General features: G+C 44.9%; 1 protein-coding gene across 10 annotated transcripts in view; it reads right to left on the bottom strand.

Moving 5' to 3' along the window:
- Positions 1–1,293: 1,293 nt before the first annotated feature.
- Positions 1,294–21,505, bottom strand: part of ABCA1 (ATP binding cassette subfamily A member 1) — a 138,883-nt gene continuing 118,671 nt past the window's right edge. For 8 of the 10 annotated variants that reach the window (XM_073345952.2, XM_073345951.2, XM_073345950.2 and 5 more), the window contains 18 exons: positions 20,730–20,762; positions 19,684–19,789; positions 18,485–18,559; positions 17,697–17,866; positions 16,801–16,978; positions 15,636–15,751; positions 15,401–15,545; positions 14,403–14,526; positions 13,464–13,593; positions 12,486–12,606; positions 11,768–11,830; positions 11,035–11,141; positions 10,230–10,371; positions 7,486–7,620; positions 6,521–6,624; positions 6,229–6,321; positions 5,766–6,009; positions 1,294–4,304 (listed from right to left, as the gene is read on the bottom strand). In XM_073345952.2, coding sequence (XP_073202053.1) covers positions 4,164–4,304; positions 5,766–6,009; positions 6,229–6,321; positions 6,521–6,624; positions 7,486–7,620; positions 10,230–10,371; positions 11,035–11,141; positions 11,768–11,830; positions 12,486–12,606; positions 13,464–13,593; positions 14,403–14,526; positions 15,401–15,545; positions 15,636–15,751; positions 16,801–16,978; positions 17,697–17,866; positions 18,485–18,559; positions 19,684–19,789; positions 20,730–20,762 — 2,227 coding nt within the window. In that variant the 3' untranslated portion in view covers positions 1,294–4,163. Of the gene's footprint in view, positions 4,305–5,765; positions 6,010–6,228; positions 6,322–6,520; positions 6,625–7,485; positions 7,699–10,229; positions 10,372–11,034; positions 11,142–11,767; positions 11,831–12,485; positions 12,607–13,463; positions 13,594–14,402; positions 14,527–15,400; positions 15,546–15,635; positions 15,752–16,800; positions 16,979–17,696; positions 17,867–18,484; positions 18,560–19,683; positions 19,790–20,729; positions 20,763–21,505 lie in introns of those variants that run through there. The other 2 variants (XM_073345953.2, XM_073345956.2) reach the window with 2 other exon arrangements.

Raw genomic sequence — 21,505 nt, forward strand, 5'->3', positions numbered from 1 at the left:
TGCTGGAAGGAGTCACTGAGTGTGTCAGTGCATGTTGCCCATCCGTCTGGGACTAAAAATCAAATCTTGGTCTAGTTTACAAAGCATTGCCCCAAGATGTTAATTCAGTTACTTCATACACTGAATAAGTCAACTTGTGTGTAAAGACTTACAACTAAAGCCTAGTTTTAAAATAAAAGCAAATATAAATGGGAAAAATACTGTCTTTACAAATGTTAAGTCGCATCCCATGGGCAAGTGTATGCAGTGCAGATAGGCTCTAATTGAAGTTGCCAACTCTAATAGCCCCCCTTAGCTGTTCACTGCATTACAGAGGACACGGGCACTATCCTCAGGATGATAGGACCAAGGTCAGACTCAGTGGAGACTGACTTCTTTAGAGATCAGTTCTTCCTATCTTAAAAAAAAAAAAAAAAAAAAATCAAAGCGCTAGATTAGGTCTTCAACTTGAATCTGATTTGATTACGCTACTACTATCAAATTTGAATATCTCTGACCTTAACCTGGACTAAGTTTTAATAACCAGATGTTATGTGGCAGAGGGGGAGGGATAGCTCAGTGGTTTGAGCATTGGCCTGTTAAACCCAGGGTTGTGAGTTCAATCCTTGAGGGGGCCATTTAGGGATCTGGAGCAAAAATTGGGGCTTGGTCCTGCTTTGAGCAGGGGGTTGGACTAGATGACCTCCTGAGGTCCCTTCCAACCCTGGTATTCTATGACACTGAAATTTACCCTCCACCATACTGGACTGCAGAAGTAAAACTTACATTAATATTGTTTGCATTAAAGGACTAAAACCATTCAGTTCATGGGGAAAGGTGTAAAACAATTTTCCACTTTGTGCGGAAGTTCACATCACAAGCCAAACATAAGGTCCTCCTGCTTGTCACAGATGAATAGCACCCTTCTAAGCAGTAAATGCAGAACAGCAAATTTTGTCGAACAGTGCTGTTACAGCTTTATTTTTGACTTAATACAAGGCAATTAAAATGCCTAATACTTCACAAACAGTTATTGGCAAATACAAATATATATATATATATTTATTTTTAATGAAAATGTCCATTGAAAGATTTAACTTAAAAGTTTTGTTGTGAAATCTCTAGATTTTGCAAAGTTAATAGATATTCCAGTGCAAAAATAGATCCCATTACAGACAGCATAAAGTGCTTGGAATGAAGGACCAACAGTATTTTTGGGGGGCAGGGTGGGGGGGGTATGAGGAAGGGGAGAAGCACTTTATCTTGGGAAAAATAACATGTATCGTCCTTATTGAAATACAAATATACTACAAAAAGGGTTGCAACAATTTAATAGCATACAGTAAGTGGTAACATTGTTTCAAATACATAAATGCCCTCAATGCAGTTCTGTTATCAGAGTGGTTCACAATTGTAACATGTGTGGCACTAGGATAATTTTGCCTGACATCCAACTCCAAGGGCAGAAAAGTCGTTGGAAATCATTTCATCGAGTGAGAGAGCAGTATGAGAGAACTGTATGGCACAGGCTGGATTCCATACAGATTAAAAAAATGTACAAGATCTGAGATTTCTCCAGGGACTGAAGAGTTGTGAAATATTCCTGTTACCTTCAACATCTAGGGTAACTTTCTTTTTATCATAGAAGCCAGATTGTGCATTAGGAATCTTCAAGGCTTTCTTCTTTGGCAGGGTTAGGAGAAATATGTACACTGTCTATGCACTGCAAATGAAATCATCCATCAAAAAACTGCAACCATCTGTATGGTTTAAAATAAACTCCATTGCAGTGGGCTCAAACTTGCACACCCCACATTCGTACTATACTGACTGGTAGTTCTGTGCATTGCAGGATTGAGTCTATTGCTGTAATCTTTCTGTTGATATTGTGAATTAGTGCCACTTGTGGTGTTGGTTTTCAGAGGTACTAAATGTTCAGTGTGTTCGCTGACTCTGAAAATCACACCGTAGCCCAGATCCTTCAGCCCTTAGTATCGTATGAGTTACAGCTGCAGGATTGGGCCCAATATTTATAACAGCTCTGCTCTTGAAAATATAATGTATACTGTTAATTTATATTAATAACTCGCTGAGGATACTGTAGGGAAGTGTCTGATTGAGTTCTTGTAAGTACAATACAGATTATGCTTTAAGAAATGAGGTATACTAACCCCTTCTTCTGTCCTTTCCCCTCTACAACTGTATTCTGTGGATTAAATTATGAATACAGAATGTCAAAGGCACTTCAGCTGAGCTGTAGCTTGGTTTGCTTTATTCCAATGCAGGAATACAGTGAGTACTGGTAGACTTAACCCTTTGCACAGTGCTTCATTTAATAAAACGCTGAATTTATCGATGCCTGGAAGTATATAAATTACCATCACATTGCCTAATGCTGCTAAAGTGATAATTTCAGTTCATGGCACTTTCCATATTTATTAGTGTAAGACTTCAGGGCATTTACTGAAAAAAATCAAGTCATGATGGAGGAGCATCAAGAGGTAATAAATACATTTTAGAGGCACAGGTTCAGCAAGGGACGTAAAGCACAAATAGCCCTGTTGAAGTCAGTGGGGCTGCTCATGTGCTTAGAGTTAGACCCAGCATCAGCAAGGGGCTATTTTATCACAGGTTTAAGTATTGAAGCACGGCCAAGGTACCTGAGGAACACATTTGTGCAGATGTGCTCCCAAGGCACAGCCAGACGAGAGAGTGTGTCAGTAAGTCTCACCATGATAAACATTTTTTGGTAAAGTTTTGAAATTTAGATGACTGATAGCTGTCACTGTGGTGTTGTTCCCAAGGGGAACTTGAATGAGGTGGTTTCCCACACGAACAAAAGTAAATTCTGCAATTAGGGTTCACCTAATAACTGAAACTACATCACATTAATCTAACCCTATCTCAATTTCCATGTAGGAGAGTTTCAGGCAAATTTTTGGAGCTGAAGCCAGTGCTAGTGGGAGTTGCATAGATCCTGTTTAACAACATGCCTATAACAAATTGAAGCATTTCCATACCCTAACTATGCTACCTTTTTAAGGACATAAATAATACTACTGAAAAAAAATCTACATCTCATCAGGTTTTCAGTTTAAGTGACAAAGCCAGAAATGACACCACATTTGAGCTAAGCAATAGAGAATTTCAGATGCTGGTTACCTTTCTGCTGCCTTGAAACGGGAATTCAAGACACTACGTAGCAGAATGACTGTCTTGTGTTTTGTAATGTACTCTGGGCATTAGCAGCATATGCAACCACTGAGTTTGCTGCTCTAGTCTGATCACTAGTTCTGCTTCTCATCCACTGCTCTCTACGCAGTCCTTGTGCAGCCTTCCAAGTGGCACTACTGTGGTACCTCAAGAGGAGCAGCAAAGTACTTAACTACAGAAAGGCTAGTTAGGAAGCAGGTGATTGGTCTCAATGCTAGTGGGACAGTCCCATACATTTGCAAGGTTCACAGTTGTGCACACTGCTACCCCTGCAGCGGATGATGAGACAGGTTATCAAATCTCTGCATACCATCTACACACAGTATGCGTCGTGGTTTAGGATTATTACCCATTGACCTCCACCAGTCTATAAAGATCTTTACAGAGTAGCTGGTCAAGTGATTCCCCCCCCACACACAAAATAAGGCCACAACACTGTGCCTTTTGGTAACTGGTTGGCACTTACTGTTTCGGTGCATTCATTGCCGGCAATGCATGTAGCACCAGGGAAATTCCACTCCCAATATGAAAAAAGTTAAAGAGTATGAACGTGCACACCTTTAAAATATCAATAAATAAGCACTGGCCATGATTCCTCAATGAACGATTGTTGCAACCCTAGGAAAAGTATATGATGTAGGAACAAAATACAGTATGGCTGAAAGCCCACAGTGTCCAATGGGTTCCATACTACAGTTTCACAGAGTTATACTGTAATGAACTAGATTCAAGTCAGTCACTTGAGAACAGTACAACAAGGCAATGACTCCCAAGAGGCACTGCCTCTGAATTGGAATTTTGTTTTCATTGCATTGAATTGCATTGCATTGAATGGTTATCAGTAGAGTGTCCAGTTCACATCTTTCCCTCTGTATCCTCTAGCTTTCGCCTTTGGGAATATCCCATTCCATGCAAAGGAAGGTGCGCTGTCTCCTCCTTCTGCTCAACACCATGTCCTTGCCTATGGTAGCTCACACGCAACTTTCTTTCACCTTCTCATCTCGCAGAAAGGAAGTAAGGATTGCAATGTCCACAACAGTCTGGTTTTTGTGCAATGACATGTCCTTTGTGTGGTCATCATCGCTTTGGTCCTTGGCAAAGTTTACAAACACCTACAAGAGAAAAGGGTCGTGTCTTTAGTCACTTTGGTTCTGCTTAGTGCAGGATATTTTCCTCTATGAACTGTTTGTTTAACATGGATTCAACCCTGCTCCCTATGGAAATCAATGACAAATTTCCCACTGGCTTCAGTGGCAGTAGGATTAAGTCCAGTATCTACTTCTTGTCAATTAAAATAAGAGTTACAGAAGAAAAGCCCAGGTGGAAAAATAAAAAATCTGCCACACAGTAAGCAGCATTGTCCAAAGGCCTCAGCTGCCTTATCAGCTGTTCTGGCTACAGCACCCCTCTTCATTGCACTGGCTTCGCTGCTCACTGCTTTGAGCTCAACATCCTATTCATCAATTTCTTCCTGCTTATAACCCTCATGTCGTCCTACCTTCCTCTGCATCCTCCGTCTCTCACCCTTTGCTTCCGATCACTCTTGCTTTCGGCCTCCTTTTCCACTATCCCCAGAGTGGGACCTCTGTGCCGAGCATCCTCCTCAAACCCTTTCAACACAGATCTCTTCAGCAATGGCAGTGCCATTCCTTTTCCTCCCTTCATACTGCACAGTGCCTGTGCTAGATTATAAACTCTTGGAAGCAAAGGCCCTGCCTTTTGAAGTCTCCTGGAAGGTGCCATGTATTTTTACAGTGCTGTGTACCTTGCATTTATAAATACCACAGGTGTTTACTGCGTGCTATATACCTTGCACTGTCAAGTATTACCTTGCACTACTATGGTGCCTCTCATCTGAGGATTTCAAAGGCTTTTATACACATGAATTTCGCCTCACAAGACCACTGCAAGGTAAGCAGGCATTCTGAACCCCATTTTACAGATGAAGAAACACATACACACACATCGGGTTAATGACTTTACCCACAGTCACACAGGAAATCTGTGGAACAGGGAACAGAAACCAGGTATCCTAACAGCCAGTTCTGTACAATTGCAAGACTATAATTCCTCCCTCAAATGTGTTTCTCTTAGCTTTTATGTCGCATTTAGCCTGCATGTTTGATTCAGAATAGGGAGAAAAAGATGCAGTGAATAAGCCAATTACGATAATGAAGATAATACCTAGCTCTTACGTAGTCCTTTTCATTAACAGATCTAAAAGTGTTGTAGAAAAGGAGGTCAGTAGCATTATCCGCATTTTATGAATAGGGAAACTGAGGCCCAGAAAGGTAAAGTGACGCCCAAGCTAGTTGCAGAGTTGGGACTAGAACCCAGGTCCCCTGAGTGCCCTATGCACTAGGCCCCACATAAGTAACCCATTTGCCTTGCTACAAAGGTGAAATTCATTGATGTGTTACCATCTCCATGTAGGAAATACTCAGCTGAAGACAAATGGCCCAGCTCTGCTCCCAGTCACACGCTGGAGGGCCAATGACGTCCGTGAAGTTACTCAGGGTTTCCCAGCCATGTGAGGAGAGGAGAATTCGGCTCACAATGCACTAGAAACTTACTTGATCAAGTGTAGTCTGAGAAACGGAGTAGTCTTCTATGTGGAGTCTTTTTTTGTTCTGGGAGAGGACGCTAAATATCCTGGCCAGAGAGGATGGTGAGGATGGAAGCTGGTACTGCAGCATGTTCCGATGCTTCTCCTTCAGGACGCTGCCAGGAAAGGCAAGCCCAAAGAATTCCTGAACGGGCTTCAGGTTAGGGTTTGCCCCCGCTATTCGCACTACTATTGTATAACCATCTCCAAACCTGCAAACAACAGCACGCAGAGGAATTTAGGTGCTTTGAAAAAGGGGTGTCCTTTCTTGTAGCTTAAAGAGTAACAAGAAAGCCACGTAAGAAGAACTGAAGAAGGAGAAAAATCACTCATGTCAATATCCCAGCAGCTCAGATTGAACTGGGATGGGCAGCCCTAAAAATGCAGGCCCACTGACCATTCTGTGGCCTGAGCAAATTGAAAGCGCTCACCTGTTCTTCAGATGCTGGACACTGCCAAGACACCTGAACCGCCCGTTGACCATTATTGCCATTCGAGTGCACAGGGCTTCGCATTCTTCCATGCTATGGGGGCAAATGAAAAAACATTAGCCCTGCAAAAAGGCTGCATTTTCTGAACTCACCACCACCATGTAGCACCAACCTGCGTTAACAGAAACAAAACAGGTGAGCTGAACGTTTCGATTTCAAAATCCACCCCCAATTAAATCAGACTGGAGAAATACAATGAAGTATATACCCAACTATAATGAACACTACATGCCTGTGAGATGTAAGCACCACTGATCTCCCCTCCTTGATGATGCTCAGAGCACAGTTCCATAAGAAACGGCGTGCTTTGGGATCCATTCCTGTGGTTGGCTCATCCTGAAAATTACATTTAATAAACCATTTTCTACTATAACATGCTACTGATAAATATTGTCATAGTATATGAAATAGTGTAACTGTGAAGAGTGAAAACCACACCCATCCAAATGATTTTTACTGGAAAAGTTTAAAAGAAGAAAAAGTTTCATGGAAACTTTTCCCCTTTTCAAAACTTAAAGTATGATTTTTTCCCAGAAATGTTAACTTAGTAAAAATTTGATCAGTTGGTCAAAATTTGGGGAACAAATTTTGTGAACATCGTTAATTTTTTTTCTCTAATTACTAAATTTGATCATCAGTTTCAAAATTGGAAAAAATTAATGAGCTCTAGTTTAAATAGAATGCGTAGCTCTCACTGATCACATACTATGGATTTTAGTAGTTGTCTTTCAAGAATCCACAAAAGGAAAGATAAAACCGTTGCTTTCTTATCTGTTTTTTTTTTGCAAACTGTTTACACATAAAGGGCTGGATCTGATCATCCATCTATGCACAGTACTCCCTTGAAGTTAAGGGAGTTTTGTATATAAAGCAGTGGCAGGCTATTGTCCTTAATTCTTAGTGAGTATCCAAATCTAGACGGTCATTGCCAAAGTAACTGGAAACAACTCTCTGGAACAAATTTCCAAAAATAGAGGCCTGAAGCTCATGCCATATATTTTGCCCTGTATTTGTACATGTAACTACATCATGTTCACATATAGGTTGGCCTTTGCACACGCAAATGACTTGTTATGCATTTAAATGTATACTTCATTGCTAAATGGCAAAACGTCACAGACCTCAATGGGAACAGCATTCAGACCTAGTTATTTTTAGTGGAAAAAAATGTTAATACATGAACAGTCGTGAACTCACCAGGAACACCACCGGAGGGCTCCCAATCAGGGCAATAGCAGTGGAAAGCTTGCGTCTGTTCCCTCCGCTGTAGTTCCCAGCATATTTTTCTCCATATTTCACAAGGCCCAGTTTACGAATTGCCCATTCGCCAACCTACAGGAAGAGAGGGCAATAGGACCTTCTGAATCGATATCAAGGGGTGAGGAACTACTGCACTGGAAGGTAAAGAGTCTTTGGGAAATAGAAACATATTTATAAAAATTAGGGCTGTCCATTAATCGCAGTTAAGTCATGCGATTAACTCAAAACAAACGCGATTAAAAAAATCCTGATTAATTGCACTTAAAACAATAGAATATCAATTGAAATTTATTAAATATTTTTGGATGTTTTTCTATATTTTCAATATTGATTTCAGTTACAACACAGAACACAGTGCACAGGGCTCACTTTATATTATTATTTTTGGTTACAAATATTTGCACTGTAAAAATGATAAACAACAGAAATAGTATTTTTCAGTTCACCTCATACAAGTACTGAAGTTCACTCTCTTTATCGTGAAAGTGTAACTTACAAATGCAGATTTTTTTCAGTTACGTAACTGCACTCAAAAAGAAAACAGTGTAAAACTTTAGAGCCTACAAGTCCACTCAGCCCTACTTCTTGTTCAGCCAGTCGCTAAGACAAACAAGTTTGTTTACATTGACGGGAGATACTGCTGCCTGCTTCTTATTTACATCACCTGAAAGTGAGAACAGGTGTTGGCATGGCACTTTTGTAGCTGGTGTTGCAAGGTATTTACATGCCAGATCATTCATATGCCCCTTCATGCTTTGGCCACCATTCCAGAGGACATGCTTCCAGCTGACTATGCTCATTAAAAAATAATGCAGCAATTAAATTTGTGACTGTACTCGTTGGGGGAGAATTGTATGTCTCCTGTGCTGTTTTACCCACATTCTGCATGTATTTCATGTTGTTATAGCAGTCTCGGATGATGACCCAGCACGCGTTTGTTTTAAGAACACTTTCACAGCAGATTTGACAAAACGCAAAGAAGATACCGATGTGAGATTTCTAAAAATAGCTACAGCACTCGACCCAAGGTTTACGAAGCTGAAGTGCTGTTCCAAAATCTGAGAGGGACGAGGTGTGGAGCGTGCTTTTAGAAGCCTTAAAAGAGCAACACTCTGATGCGGAAACTTCAGAACCCAAACCACCAAAAAAGAAAATCAGCATTCTGCTGCTGGCATCTGACTCAGATGATGAAAATGAATCTGTGTCAGTCTTCAGTGCTTTGGATTGTTATCAAGCAGAACCCATCACCAGTATGGAAGAATGTCCTCTGGAATGGTTGCTGAAGTATGAAGGGACATATTTATGTGCCAGATGCGCTAAAGAGTTGTATCTTGCAACACCAGCTACAACAGTGCCATGCGAACGCCTGTTCTCACTTTCAGGTGACATTGTAAACAAGAAGTGGGCAGCATTATCTCCTGCAAATTGTAACCAACCTTGTTTGTCTGAGCGATTGGCTGATCAAGAAGTAGGACTGAGTGGACTTGTAGGCTCTGAAGTTTTACATTGTTTTATTTTTTAATACAGGGTTGTTTTTTTTTGTACATAATTCTACATTTGTAAGTTCAACTTTCATGATAAAGAGATTGCACTACAGTACCTGTGTAAGGTGAATTGAAAAATACATTTTTTTTGTTTTTTACAGTACAAATATTTGTAATAAAAAATAAATATAAAGTGAGCACTGTACACTTTGTATTCTGTGTTGTAATTAAAATTTATTTGAAAATGTAGTAAACATCCAAAAATATTTAAATTAATGCTATTCTGTTTTTGTTTAACAGCACGATTAATTTTTTTAATCACTTGACAGCCCTAATAAAAATAGATCCAGTTATACAGCACTCTCGTTGGATAATGCTCAGTGCCCATTCACTTGGTGGCAAGCTACTGTTTCCCAGGGCTTGTAGTAACATGACTCATTGTGCGCTCATAGGAAATGGCCCAAGATTCCTCAAGGTGCTTGCAGTTACTACACACCACCACTGCAGATGAAGGCCCTTAAACTGATTGAGGAAAATCCTCAGCTGGTGTAAACGGCCACAGCTCTTTTACATAGATACAGCCTGTTAGTATTTCCAGACCAGCACTCTGTTGAGATCTCCCGCATTTGGGATGCAGATGGTGCACGTTGCTGACAGCATGAGAAATCAACAGCAGAGAGGGAGGGAGTTGATACCAATGGCCTGAATGACTGCTCCAGCACTGGGAACACCAAAATGTCAGTGTTCAAGTAATGAAAATTTAGTCCCTATAAAAGATGAGTGGCCAGACTGGGAAACCCTTAAATTGGTGAGCATTTATTCCCAGTGAACTCAGTGGGACTGCTCCTCAGAGTAAATGATCAGCAACAGGAATAAGGACTCCACCATTTGTCCCTAAATAAGCATTCCTTAAGGCAACAGATCAGTCTAGGAGTAATGGTGACAGTAGGAAAAGCCCAGGGAGGGTTTAACTGACTTGAAACCCAGATTTACTGGTAATATCAGCTGCTTTGGGCAGGACACAGTTGTCCTAGGTAGGAGTGAACGAGCAGAACACTTGTTTGGTACTGAAAAAATACAGGAGATGACAATTTCGCTATCCTGTCCAAACAAACGGATTGCAGTGGGCAGCGGAATGCATGCCAGCAAAAATGTGTAACCAGTTCAGCCAGGGTGTGTGCTTTCCGTTTTGCGTACCTGGCAGACCTCTTTCTCAGGAACACCCCGTAAAAGTGCAAAGAACTCCAGATGTTCTCTCCCTGTCAACAGCTCATTAATAGCATCAAACTGAGGGCAATAGCCCATGTTCTGATGGACTCCTTGGATGTTAGATAAGATACTGTAAAGCAAGAGAAGATCCATAGTTAGGGTGGTGCAACATCCATTGCCTTTTCAGGTAGGGAATACAGAACAGGGGTGTAACCAGTCAACATTCTGGAAGTATCAAACCCCAGTGGCTTAGGCAAAGATGTAACTGGATCCCCAAAGCAATTCGGGGTCACATTAATTTCTTTTAAAATGTGACCGTTAATCATGATGGGTACCTTTTCAAAACGCCTACGTAACTTCAGAGCCTATTGGCATGTCTACATGGCAAGTTACTGCGTGGCAAGCCTGGTCTGCTACAGCACAGTGAAAACCCTGGAGTGTCAGCAGTAAGGCAAGCTGCACTCTGGGACTTTCGCTATGCAGCAAGCTGATGTGCTGGAGTTTCATACCGTGGTTTGCTCCGCAGTAACTTGCTGTGTGGACAAGTCCTAAGCCTCAATTTCAAAAGTGACTTGGGGTTTAGGTACATTTGAAAATGTTACCCTATGACCTTGACTCAGCAGAGCACATGCTTAAAGTTAGGCAGGTTTAGCCCTAGTGCAAGCAGGGGCCAGTCTAGCAAAGTCAGTGGAGTTATATTTGCTTGGGAATTTGAGCACACAGGAAGGAGAGAGAAGCAGAGGTTTTTCTTTGGTGTAAAGCAGAGGGAAGAGGAGTTGTGTCTTCTGCTCACCTGTTTCCCTTCAGAAAAGCTTCTCCTCCCGTCACATCTGTATCTCCAGTTAGCATCTTGAAAGTTGACGACTTGCCAGCGCCATTCACTCCCAGGAGGCCAAAGCACTGAAAACATTAAAGAGCATATGAATCCATGTGTATTTGAGTGCATGATTTGTCCTGCAGAATCTTTTATTACTGACAATGACACATAAGGCGGGAAGAAGTCGCTGGACTCTCAGAGCTCAGGGTGAGAGTGAGGGACTATAGGAAAAAAACATCTTTTTATGTATAAGTGTGAGCAAATTTGATCTGGAATTAGCAAGACAGACTAACGCTGGCTCCCCCTATTCTGACAGCTGCTCTTCAGTGTAATACCACATTTTCATAGGAAGTTTCTGAACTTTTATTTCAAACTGAAATCATTTGGAAGGGAGGAGGGAACAAAAGCATTTTATCTAGTGGAATAGCCTCAGACTGCATACCAAACACTAATGTATTTATCCTGCCACCCCAAGGGAGGTCCAGGAGTGTGATTATCCTTGTTTTCCTGAGGGATTTAGTGATTTGTCCAAGGTCACACCCAGAGTTTATGGCAGAGCTGGGAACTGTCTTAAGCACAAGACCATGTCTCCTCTTTATTACAATGAAAACCTGAAGGATTTCAGCTCTTATCCTACTCACTGCCTTCTACTGCTCCTAAATAGTCAGGTAAAAGCAAACACAGATCTAGATGACCAATAGGACGTTACCTCCCCAGGAGGGATTCCAACACAGATCCGGTCAACAGCTGGTTTTCTCTTCATTCTATAAATCTGAAACCAGGATATACAAATTAATAAGAATAACAAACGTGGGAGGGTGGGAGAAGAGAGAGAATCTGAGCCCCTCATACTTTCTAAGACATCCTTAAGGCTCCAGTCCTGATCCCCCTGGACTCGATGGCTAAACTCTCATTGGACTTCAGTGGGACAGGATTAGGCTTTTTACAACTGCATCAAATCATACTAACCATACTCCCGGAGGTAACTGGTGGTTGAGATAATCAGGGGAGCTGATTTTGGTGTCTGCACTCAGGCATACAAGGCCAGAACCTTGGCTGGGGTTAATTGGCGCAGTTCTGTTGATTTCAATGGAGGGTCTGGCCCAGTATCTGATTGGGGAAGAAACTGTAATGTGTCAAGACAGTACCCCAGACATGTGAGACTTGTGCCCGAGATGTGTGTGTTTCTGGATGAAGATGCATTGCTGACATCCAACACATTTTACCTGATGGAAGTGAACTGCCTTTTAAGTCTGTGAATAGAATATATCTGGACCCTGACTCAAAGTCCACTGAAATCAGTGGGAGTCTTCCCCTTGACTCCCGTGGGCTCTGGATCAGGTCCTGGGTAAGCTGTGTGGTACTAGTGAGGGACTGCCCCACTCCCTACCTATCTAGGTAAGCATGAGCAGCCCTCTATCTCTCACCTTGGTCAGCTCTTTGATTTCAAGGATGTCACTCTGTCCACCACCACTAATTATCCTCTGCCTCTCCCTGGTCACATCCTCATCCTCATCATTGACAGGAGACAACTTGGCACTGACAGGCCTTCGAAGGGGAACGAGTCAACATGTGAAAAGGAAGAGGAGAAAGCATGCTAGGTGAATGCATTACAAATGAAAGACAGAGAGGGTGAGACAGGTATCAATCATGCACCAGCATCCAAACAGAACACACCTGGGGAAGCCCATCTGTGTTTGCAATTCAACCCTATGCAGAAGGCTAGCAAGCTGCTTCCATCCCACTTAGGCCCTCAAAGCAAGGCTTCAGTGCACAGGCCATGTGCTGACCCTGTGCATGCTGGGGAACTTCACCCATAGCGAATGCTGATCTGTTTGGTGTCAGAGATTCTATAAATGTCTCACTGTTAAATCCAGGAACATGTCCTAAGGTCTCCAGCACACTCCTGGGCTACTGATTATTGCTGTGTTCACATAGCATCCTCCAGGCAAAACCGATTTCACACCAACTAACGTTTGCTCAAGTTCAAAATATCGCCAAGGACCAAAATGTCCTTTCTTTGAGATGCCTCCCCCAGCTTTTCTCAGGCTGGTTTGATTGGCTTGGGGTACACAGGGAGGTGGTTTTGCACTAGAAACTTTAGGCCCATTCCTGCTGCCACTCAGGTAAATGGAAAAACGACGTACAGGGTCTGGCTGCACAAGAATTTCCCACTGTCAATTGACAATGAGATGGTACAGTGGCTGGCTGCACAAGCATCATCACTAACACAAGGTTGATAATTGTGATTGGACGTTGCTGATTGTCTAAGTTGTAGCATGGGTCTTTTGCAGTATGACCGGGCCAGCTGTGTCCTATATGTCAGAGCCAAGAGCACACCTCAGGCTTCTGTGCATCTTTCCCCCCAGCCCACAACACTGAAGCATGGTGCAGAGCAAGCTTACCTCGGTTTGATGAAGAACCTGTACTGGATGAGCACTGTGATAAGGAAGAAGACTGCCCCTTCCACAGCCATGGCAAAGAGGTTCCGTCCCACCAGATCCCAGGACAGAGGGGACACAAAACGGTTCTCGCCTGTTTGGAAAAGCCGAAGCACACAGTCAGCTTTGCACAGCGGCTGGAGAGACCAACACAAAGATGAAAGGCTCTTGCCCTGAGAGAGCTTTACAGACTCATTTTAGACAAGATGCAATGAGGGCGTGACACTAAGGGGAAAGAGAGGACAAAGATAATAAGATCACGTGGTAACCCAGTTTTGGCTTGTGCACATAGTACTTTTATAATAGTGATATTCAGATGTTTGGTGTGCTAGGAGCTGCACATAGCTATAGTAATAGACAGGCCCTGCCCTGAACAGTCTACAATCTCAATAGACAAGACAGTGAAAGGAAGCATTATCCCCATTTTACAGAGGGGGAACTGAGTCACAGAGAGATGAAGTGACTTGCCCAAGGGCACACAGAAGGTCTGTGGCGATGCCAGGAGTTGAACCCAGCTCTCCTGACTCCCAGCCCCACTGCCTTAACCACACGACCATCCTTCCTCTCAACTTGAGGCTGCATTTCACACAACTACATTTTTGTATTTTTAAAGAATCAGTTGACTCCCTAATAACTCAAGCTCTCTAACAGCTGAGAACTATTTGCTCTCTAGTCCTGGTAAGGAATCAGATGGGATAGCTACAGGCTCTGGCCAGTTCAGAGCAGACCTCTGTACTGTTTTCACTACTGTTAGCTAGGCACTAATCCTGCCAGGCCCTGTGAGCCAAGGGCCCTCAGTTCCTGGTGATTTTAATGGGAGTGGACGGTGCTCAGCACCTCCCAGGCTCATGCCCTGGGTGTCCAGCTGACGTTGTGGATCCCACACTGTGTGAGGTCACTTACCAAACCTTTCCAAAGCGTCGGCCATGGCCTGATTTTTCACCATGTCGATCAGTCCCCGCCCCAGGCAGAAGTGGGGGAAGACGAGGAAGACAGACTTCAGGATTTCATTGATGTTGTTCAGCTTCTAAAGGAACAAAAGCCAAGCACAGATCAGCCACTGCGCTGCTTCTCAAGGCAGAGAACAAAAAGGCAGGGAGGCTTAGCTTGCTGAGGGTGACTGTCCTGCGAATTTGCTTCCCAATGGGTAGAAACAACCACTCCACCACCAACCTCTGACAGCACAGATTAGACAAACAAACCTGACAAATAATGGGAGAACCCTCTGGACATGATGATAATTGTGCCCCAGGACCCCATGGTGCAAAGCACTGTATGTACCAACATCACAAAGACAGTCCAGCCAGGAGGGCTCACAGTCCAAGATTTAGATAATATGCTTGAGGTGAACAATTAGGGCTGGGTCGAGGTAACGGCAGAGAGATGCACTGTCTCAGCGCCCATAATAGTCACAGGTTACCATCAGCTGAACTAATGCCAAGCAGGCATGGGATAGCCCATTCCCCCAGGTCTCCAGAGGGCAGGGGACTGATATTCTTATCTCAGCTTTCACTTCCATCTCCCAGTGAATACAGAGCTTAGCTTGTCTGCACAGCACTCAGTAGCTACCAAACTCACTTTTTTCCCTTTGACTATCGATTAGAAACAGCAGAAGAGTTTTAAGCCCCTTTCAGCAAGGAACGTAAGCACGAGTCATGCCACTGATGTCAAAGGGGCTACTCGTGTGCTTAAAGTTACACACATTCTTACTTGCCTTCCTGAACTGAGGTCTTCTGGGCAACATGCCCCACTTGCTCCACCATTCCCGATTCTGACCACCTGACCTAGCCTTCCCTACCATTCCCCTGAATACCAGGAGTGGACACTGGTTTTCTAAGGGCCATGTAAAGCAGCAGCACTGGGGGATGTGGCGGCGGCAGGACACGTCAGTGGGAACATACGTTGTTGGTGAAGAGCTCGAGGACGAAAGTGGCCACGCTGCCATTTATGCCAATGAAGAGATTCACGCTGGTCAGCACCACGTAGGCTGTGCTGGGGATCTTGAACACAAAGGAAGCTGGGTACATGAGTGGCGTTATAGACCACCTGGTGAGCAGAAAGACACAGTAACACACGTCATTCACAGCACACAGTCCACTGGGGCCTCAGGGATCCCCTCGAGAGATGCAACCTTACCCATAGAGCAGGAGGAGAAGGGCCAGTGCAGGCAGGTTGGAAGAGGACACGTAGGACTTCTGCTGGAAGCAGATGAAGATGATGATAACCAAGGTGGCTGGAACTATGTAGTTGCACTGGAGGAGGAAGAAATAGCTCCAGGTTACTTGCAAAATAAAATCAAAAGCATCTTAATGCTCTAAATGGAGGAAATCAGGGTAAAAATATGGGAATAGAATTGAAAATTATGATGCTATCTGCTCAGAAAATAAATCTGCACATTATACGTGGTGATTGGAGAGCTGGCCAGCCACTCCACATCTTCCTTAGTCCAGCACTGGAAACATACTGTGTACTCATCCTAGGGTGAATCGCAGTGCCCAGGATGTTCAAATAAATGAAGAGGAATAAGTCAAGGTGTTTATGATTGTCACAATTATTTGTATCAGAATAGCCAGATACGGATGAGAGGTTTTTCACATATGGGGCCCTGTTGTGCTGGCTCTGGACATGCACAAAGTGACAGCCCCGCCCTGGAGAGCTAGCAATAGATTAAAAGACAAGATATAAAGTGGGAGGGGAAACAGAGGCATGGAAAGGAGAAGTGACTTGCCCGAGGTCACAGAACAGGCCAGCCAGCAGCAGAGCTGGGAATCAAACCCAGAGCTGCTGAGTCCCAGGGCAGTGGCCTGATCACACTGTCGAATCTTCAGCGCTAGCTAATGTCAGTAAATTCCCCTGAAAGTGGGAGTTCACCATGCCCTTTCAGTAGGTGTGTGGCCATATGCACACGTCTGTGTGCACACATGCATGCACCAGGGCCAAATTCAGCCCAGCCAGAACTCCATAACTGCACCAGCTTATTCCAGGGATGGTCAGCTGTGCAGAGAGACAAATGCTGTGTTGGCAGGACAGCCAGGTGGGTGGAGCAGGGACAGGAGCAGCTTGTCAGAACTACCAGGCACCAGAACACGCATCACATGCATCCCGTTAGGGCACGGAGAACAGCACACATTCCTTCATCCCAGGGAACTCTGCAACCAAGGCGTAGTGCCTTTGAGGCTCTGCACTGCCTCCGCAGCAGGCCTGGGCCTAACCGGCACAAGCTGGCCTTAGTTTTGCAGCAATGGGTGTTATACACATTGTAACCTGCTCTAAAGGATGAGCTCCCGCGAGGCAATCTTACCATATCCCAGACGAAGTTAGCCAGCCAGTAGATCACCGGCTTCACCCCGCTGATGAACTGCAGGTGCTTGGCCTTGCTGACCCGCTCCTGGATCAAGAAAACCACAAAGCTGGCTGGGACAAAGGACATGGCGAAGATCACACAGATGGAGACTAAAACGTCCACCGACGTGGTCATCCTGGGCAGAGGGAAATCAGAGTGGCAATAAATTACTGCCAGAGTCTCCCTCCAGACATTCCAGTGCACATTAGCACCATAACCTGAACAGGGGCCCGATTCTGCCAGCCTCGCTACGCAATGGGAATGCAGGTGGTAGAACTGGGCCCTCTGTTTAAGCCCTGTTGCAGGTATGTTCATTGGAAAGGCATTGTTAGGACGGATAATGATGAGAGGTCTTTCACATGTGTCTAAACGCATGGGAAAATGTAGGGATTTACAGCTGGTCTTTACTCCACCGAAGATCAGATGTGCAGGGTGCGGGCGCAGGAGAGCAAAGCTCCGCCCAGCACTTTTCTAGCGTTAACAAGTTTCAGCATAATGCAGCTGGGAGAGTCAGGGACTCAGATTTGCAACGCTGCTTAGGGGATATGGACACCCAAGTCCCATTAATGTAATGGGAACTGGAGATGCAATTCCCATAGGTGGCTTTGGAAATCTCAGCCTGGAGTGCTGCAAAATCCCTGGCCAGATCCTCAGCTGGTGACTACAACTGGCCATGTTAATCCACATTTGAATCACTAAGGTAACCTGGTTCTTTTATTTACCCGCTCCCCTCCCCAAACACTCATTTCTTGCAGCTTCCTTAATTCCAAGGCATTTTCTTCTCCCCTCCTTTCCATTCCCCATAGCCCCCCCGTCTCCAGCAGGCCGCAAATAACGTTCATACTAGGACGTACAGGGCGACCTCGGAGAGCTGCTGCTTGGTGAGGTTGAGCGGGTGGTTGAATGCGGTGATCCCGTAGGTGCTGGGATTCTCGCCGTCTTGAAGGTTGGCCCGGAGGATGGCATTGTTGATCACATTCAGAAAGGAGCCAATGGCATGCCAGCCTTTGTTATTGAACCAAACCTGAAAAGCAACACACCAGCATCAATAGGATTGCCAGCCATGCCTACCATTCTACAGGCTCCCTCGTGTCCATAGCCAAGGGGTTCAGAGGTCTGCAGCCACTTCCGTGTGGTGGGACGTTGTACTGATTCTTCCTGCCTTTTTACAAACTATTGTCAGCCACCTCAGTGGCACAATATACGGTTTGACAAGGGCATCATATATGCCCCCTGGTCTCCTGAACAAATGTCGTAGCATCACTTCAGTTTATGAGGAACCTGGGATGAGGTCCTAAGCATGTGTGAATGGATGCATATGGCCCATGTGCACTGGGAAAGCACAATCCATGGTTCCTATGCTGGTAGCAGGTACATGCCACGATCTACTGATTTCCAAGACCTTGATCCAACATCCATTAGAGTCAATGGGCTTTGGACTGGGGTCCAAGAGGCCACTCTCTCCTGGAAAATCCCACACAGGGATGTGGGCACTTTGGTTCTGTTGGCAAACGATTCGGGTGCAGTATCCCCTGCTCTGAACACATGCTGCATACAGATCGCCATTAGAGACAGAGCTTGGTTTAAAGTGCTAGGGTCTGGCTCTGAATATCAGGCACAGCAGTGGGTGGGCAGGATTTACCTTCACGTTGTTTTTTGTGTCCATCCCTTTCATGAAGCTTCCCAGGCTGTGAAGAAACTGATCTCCAGAACTCCCCTGTGAACAGCACACAATGGCACATCTGCTTCATTCATTATAGACCGTGCTATGGATACCTTATTTATACTGGTTTCTTTGCCACAGACTGAGGAATGGGTAAGATGTCCCAGCCTCACACTCCCCCCTGCACTGCAGTCCCAGGGCTCAAGAGTCTGCTCCCGCACTATTCTTCTGGGATGACTCCAGAGTGGGCAGGAAGTTGAGAGAGCCCCAGGGAACTCCAGAACTCTCTTTTGTGTGGTAGCAACTAACCACCACAGTCCCACACAGAACTTTCCTATTACACCAGCTCTCGGAGACACGGTGTCACAAATACTTGCCCTCCCAAGAAAATCAATAGCCTAGATTCCTTCCTGTGCCAAGATCCATTAAGTGCAAAGGGGTGGGCCGAGGCTCACTGATTCTCTGAAGCAATTTGCACTTCCCAGGCACAGGTTAGAGCAGCTGCGAGGCTGCTCTAATTTACACCAAGTGGCAATTGGGTTGGATGGGGCATAGAGGCCCTCTACTCCAGCTCTGTGCCATCTGAGTGTAGAGGAGCTCTGAGCTAGCCAGATCCAGCTGCTATCTGGCTGCTCTGAAACATCAGAGTGGCACAGAGAGGCCAGAATGAATGAGGATATCAGGCTTGATTTTTTTCCCCCTGTTCTCATGTTGTGGTTTCTGAGACACCCAACTTGCTCTCTGCTCTCTCTCAGATTCTGAGCTGTGCTAGCTGATAGTAACTGGGATCTTTTTTTGTGGCTCCTCACTGACATCAATGGAAGCTTACTGGAGTTAAAAAGGAGTAAAAGCAGAATAAGGGCCTCAGGACTTAGTCCTCTTTAAGTCAGTTTCCTGACTCTACTTTGGGTTTATATGATCAGGTATTACGAGACCGCAGTTACCAAATGGTTCTTCTGAATTTGAACAATGACGACTCCTCCCACAAATGCAGTTATATTACAACCCATGCTAGCATAATGTGGCTCAGCACATGGTCCTTTATCTCAAGCAGAGGAAACTCATATTTTTAGACCCAAAGGTCCCGGGGTTCAATCCCTGCTGGCCACACTCCCTCCCACCCCCAAGGGGGTACTGTGATATCAGCACATTCTGAGCCCATACGAAATTGTCTTCACCTTGGCTAGCTCCAAGATTTTCTTCACTTGCTTGATGGCATCACTGACTTCATCGCTGGGAGGAAGCAGGAGGGAACTGCTGGCGCCCACTGAAAACCCACCATACCTGAAAGCACAGACAGACAAGATAGTGAAGCACAGACTGACTCCACAGTGTCCTCCATAAAAGGCCCTTTTTTATAGCCTGTGGCTTTTAGCTTGCTGCTCTGTGCTGGGACCTAATACCTCAAAGTTCAGTGGCCTTCAGTGGCAACTTGAAGTTTACATTTGTTTGTTAAGCTTCCATTCGACAGGAGCCTCTCGGGGAATCCACCCAGCTCAGAGCAGTGAGCCTGCCATGCAGACATGCCCGAACTCTCATAGCAGCATGCGCTGAACTGAACAGAACTCCAGCTCGCTGAGCTCTCAGAGGTGACAGCAGGACAGTCAGGGTTATTCCTCCCAAGAGCTGTGCTAGACTTGAGATTAGTTCCCCCAAACAAAATTAGATCTGACTGTTTACAAAAGTAACCTGTGGCCTTTCCACACTGCAGTCCAACCTTTTAGTCTGCTGCCCTTTCATCGGGCTGGGGTTCGAGGACGGGGAAGCAAGGCAGAGAGCAGCTACCGTTCCACTGCTAACAGCAAAGTGGGGTCCTCTCTCTGGCTTGGCTGATCAGTGCTCCCCTGGCCCCTCTTAGGATGGTGCAATTGATTGTACTAAGGACCCAATCCCGCAAGGGCTTGCGAATGAGCATCCTGCTAACTGGAACTACTCACAGTAGCAGGCAGTGTAGTAGGCAGACAGCATTTGCAGGATTGGGCCCTTGACTGCTCACAAAGCCCAGTGACTAGGGAAAGGATCAGTAATTGTGGATACTATTTCTAGTGCAATGCTAAAAATAATCATTTCACTGAAATATTTCTGGTGGGTTTAGATTTTGAAAAAAGCTTTGTTTTACAAAAACTAAATTTAGGGGCAAATTTGACCAGACAGCAGCCCACAGAGCATGGCACTCAATCGGTTAATGAGTTCCAAGCAACCTAAAGAAAGGACAGTAACTTACCTGAACTCATTCACCCAGATCTTGTTCCTTAAACTGGGAAGGCAAAGAGAAGAAAACAAGTCTGTTATTTATGAGATGGACCATCAGTCAGACCTACTCTCCAGCCACATGAACGCAGACTGTAAGGAGACAGTCGTGCACTAATGACGCGGTCAGAGTAATGCTTTGTGTAACTCCAAGGAGTTCAGTTGTGTCACCCGGCAGAGGAGTTTGCCCTGATGCTTTACACGGATATAGCAGCTCCCGGGCTCACTGCTGCACCACTGCACTGCACTGCCTTTGCCCACGGGATAAAGCAGAGATGGACCTGAGCTGGAATTGGACTCAGAGATGCTTCTGAACTTGGCTGACGTTCTGGGCTGAGCCCACTGCCAGACTTATGTCCAACGAGCTGCCTTTGCATCCCAAAAGCATCAGAAGCTGCTCAGAAACCGTAGCCGGGGGCCGGTGGAGTCTCCATCCCTGACCAGACTTAAATCAAGAGTGGGCGTTTTCTAAAAGCTCTGCTCTGGGATTATTTGGGGGAAATTCTCTGGCCTGTGTTACACAGGTGGTCAGGCTGGATGATCACAGTGGTCCCTTCTGACCCTGGAAGGGACCCAGCAGTTTCAGGCCATGGTTTTAAAGGCCTCATATTTTACTTCAGGAAGAAACATTTCAGCTAGTGGAGTACTTTGCTGGAAACACTTCCTGCTGATTTGGGCTGGCTTGCACCAGCCATTGAGAGAACAGGCAAAGTGAGTTCGAAATGTAGGGTCTGATCCAAAGCCCATTGA

Source organism: Lepidochelys kempii, chromosome 5 (assembly GCF_965140285.1).
Source record: "Lepidochelys kempii isolate rLepKem1 chromosome 5, rLepKem1.hap1, whole genome shotgun sequence".
Taxonomy (NCBI): Eukaryota; Metazoa; Chordata; order Testudines; family Cheloniidae; genus Lepidochelys; species Lepidochelys kempii.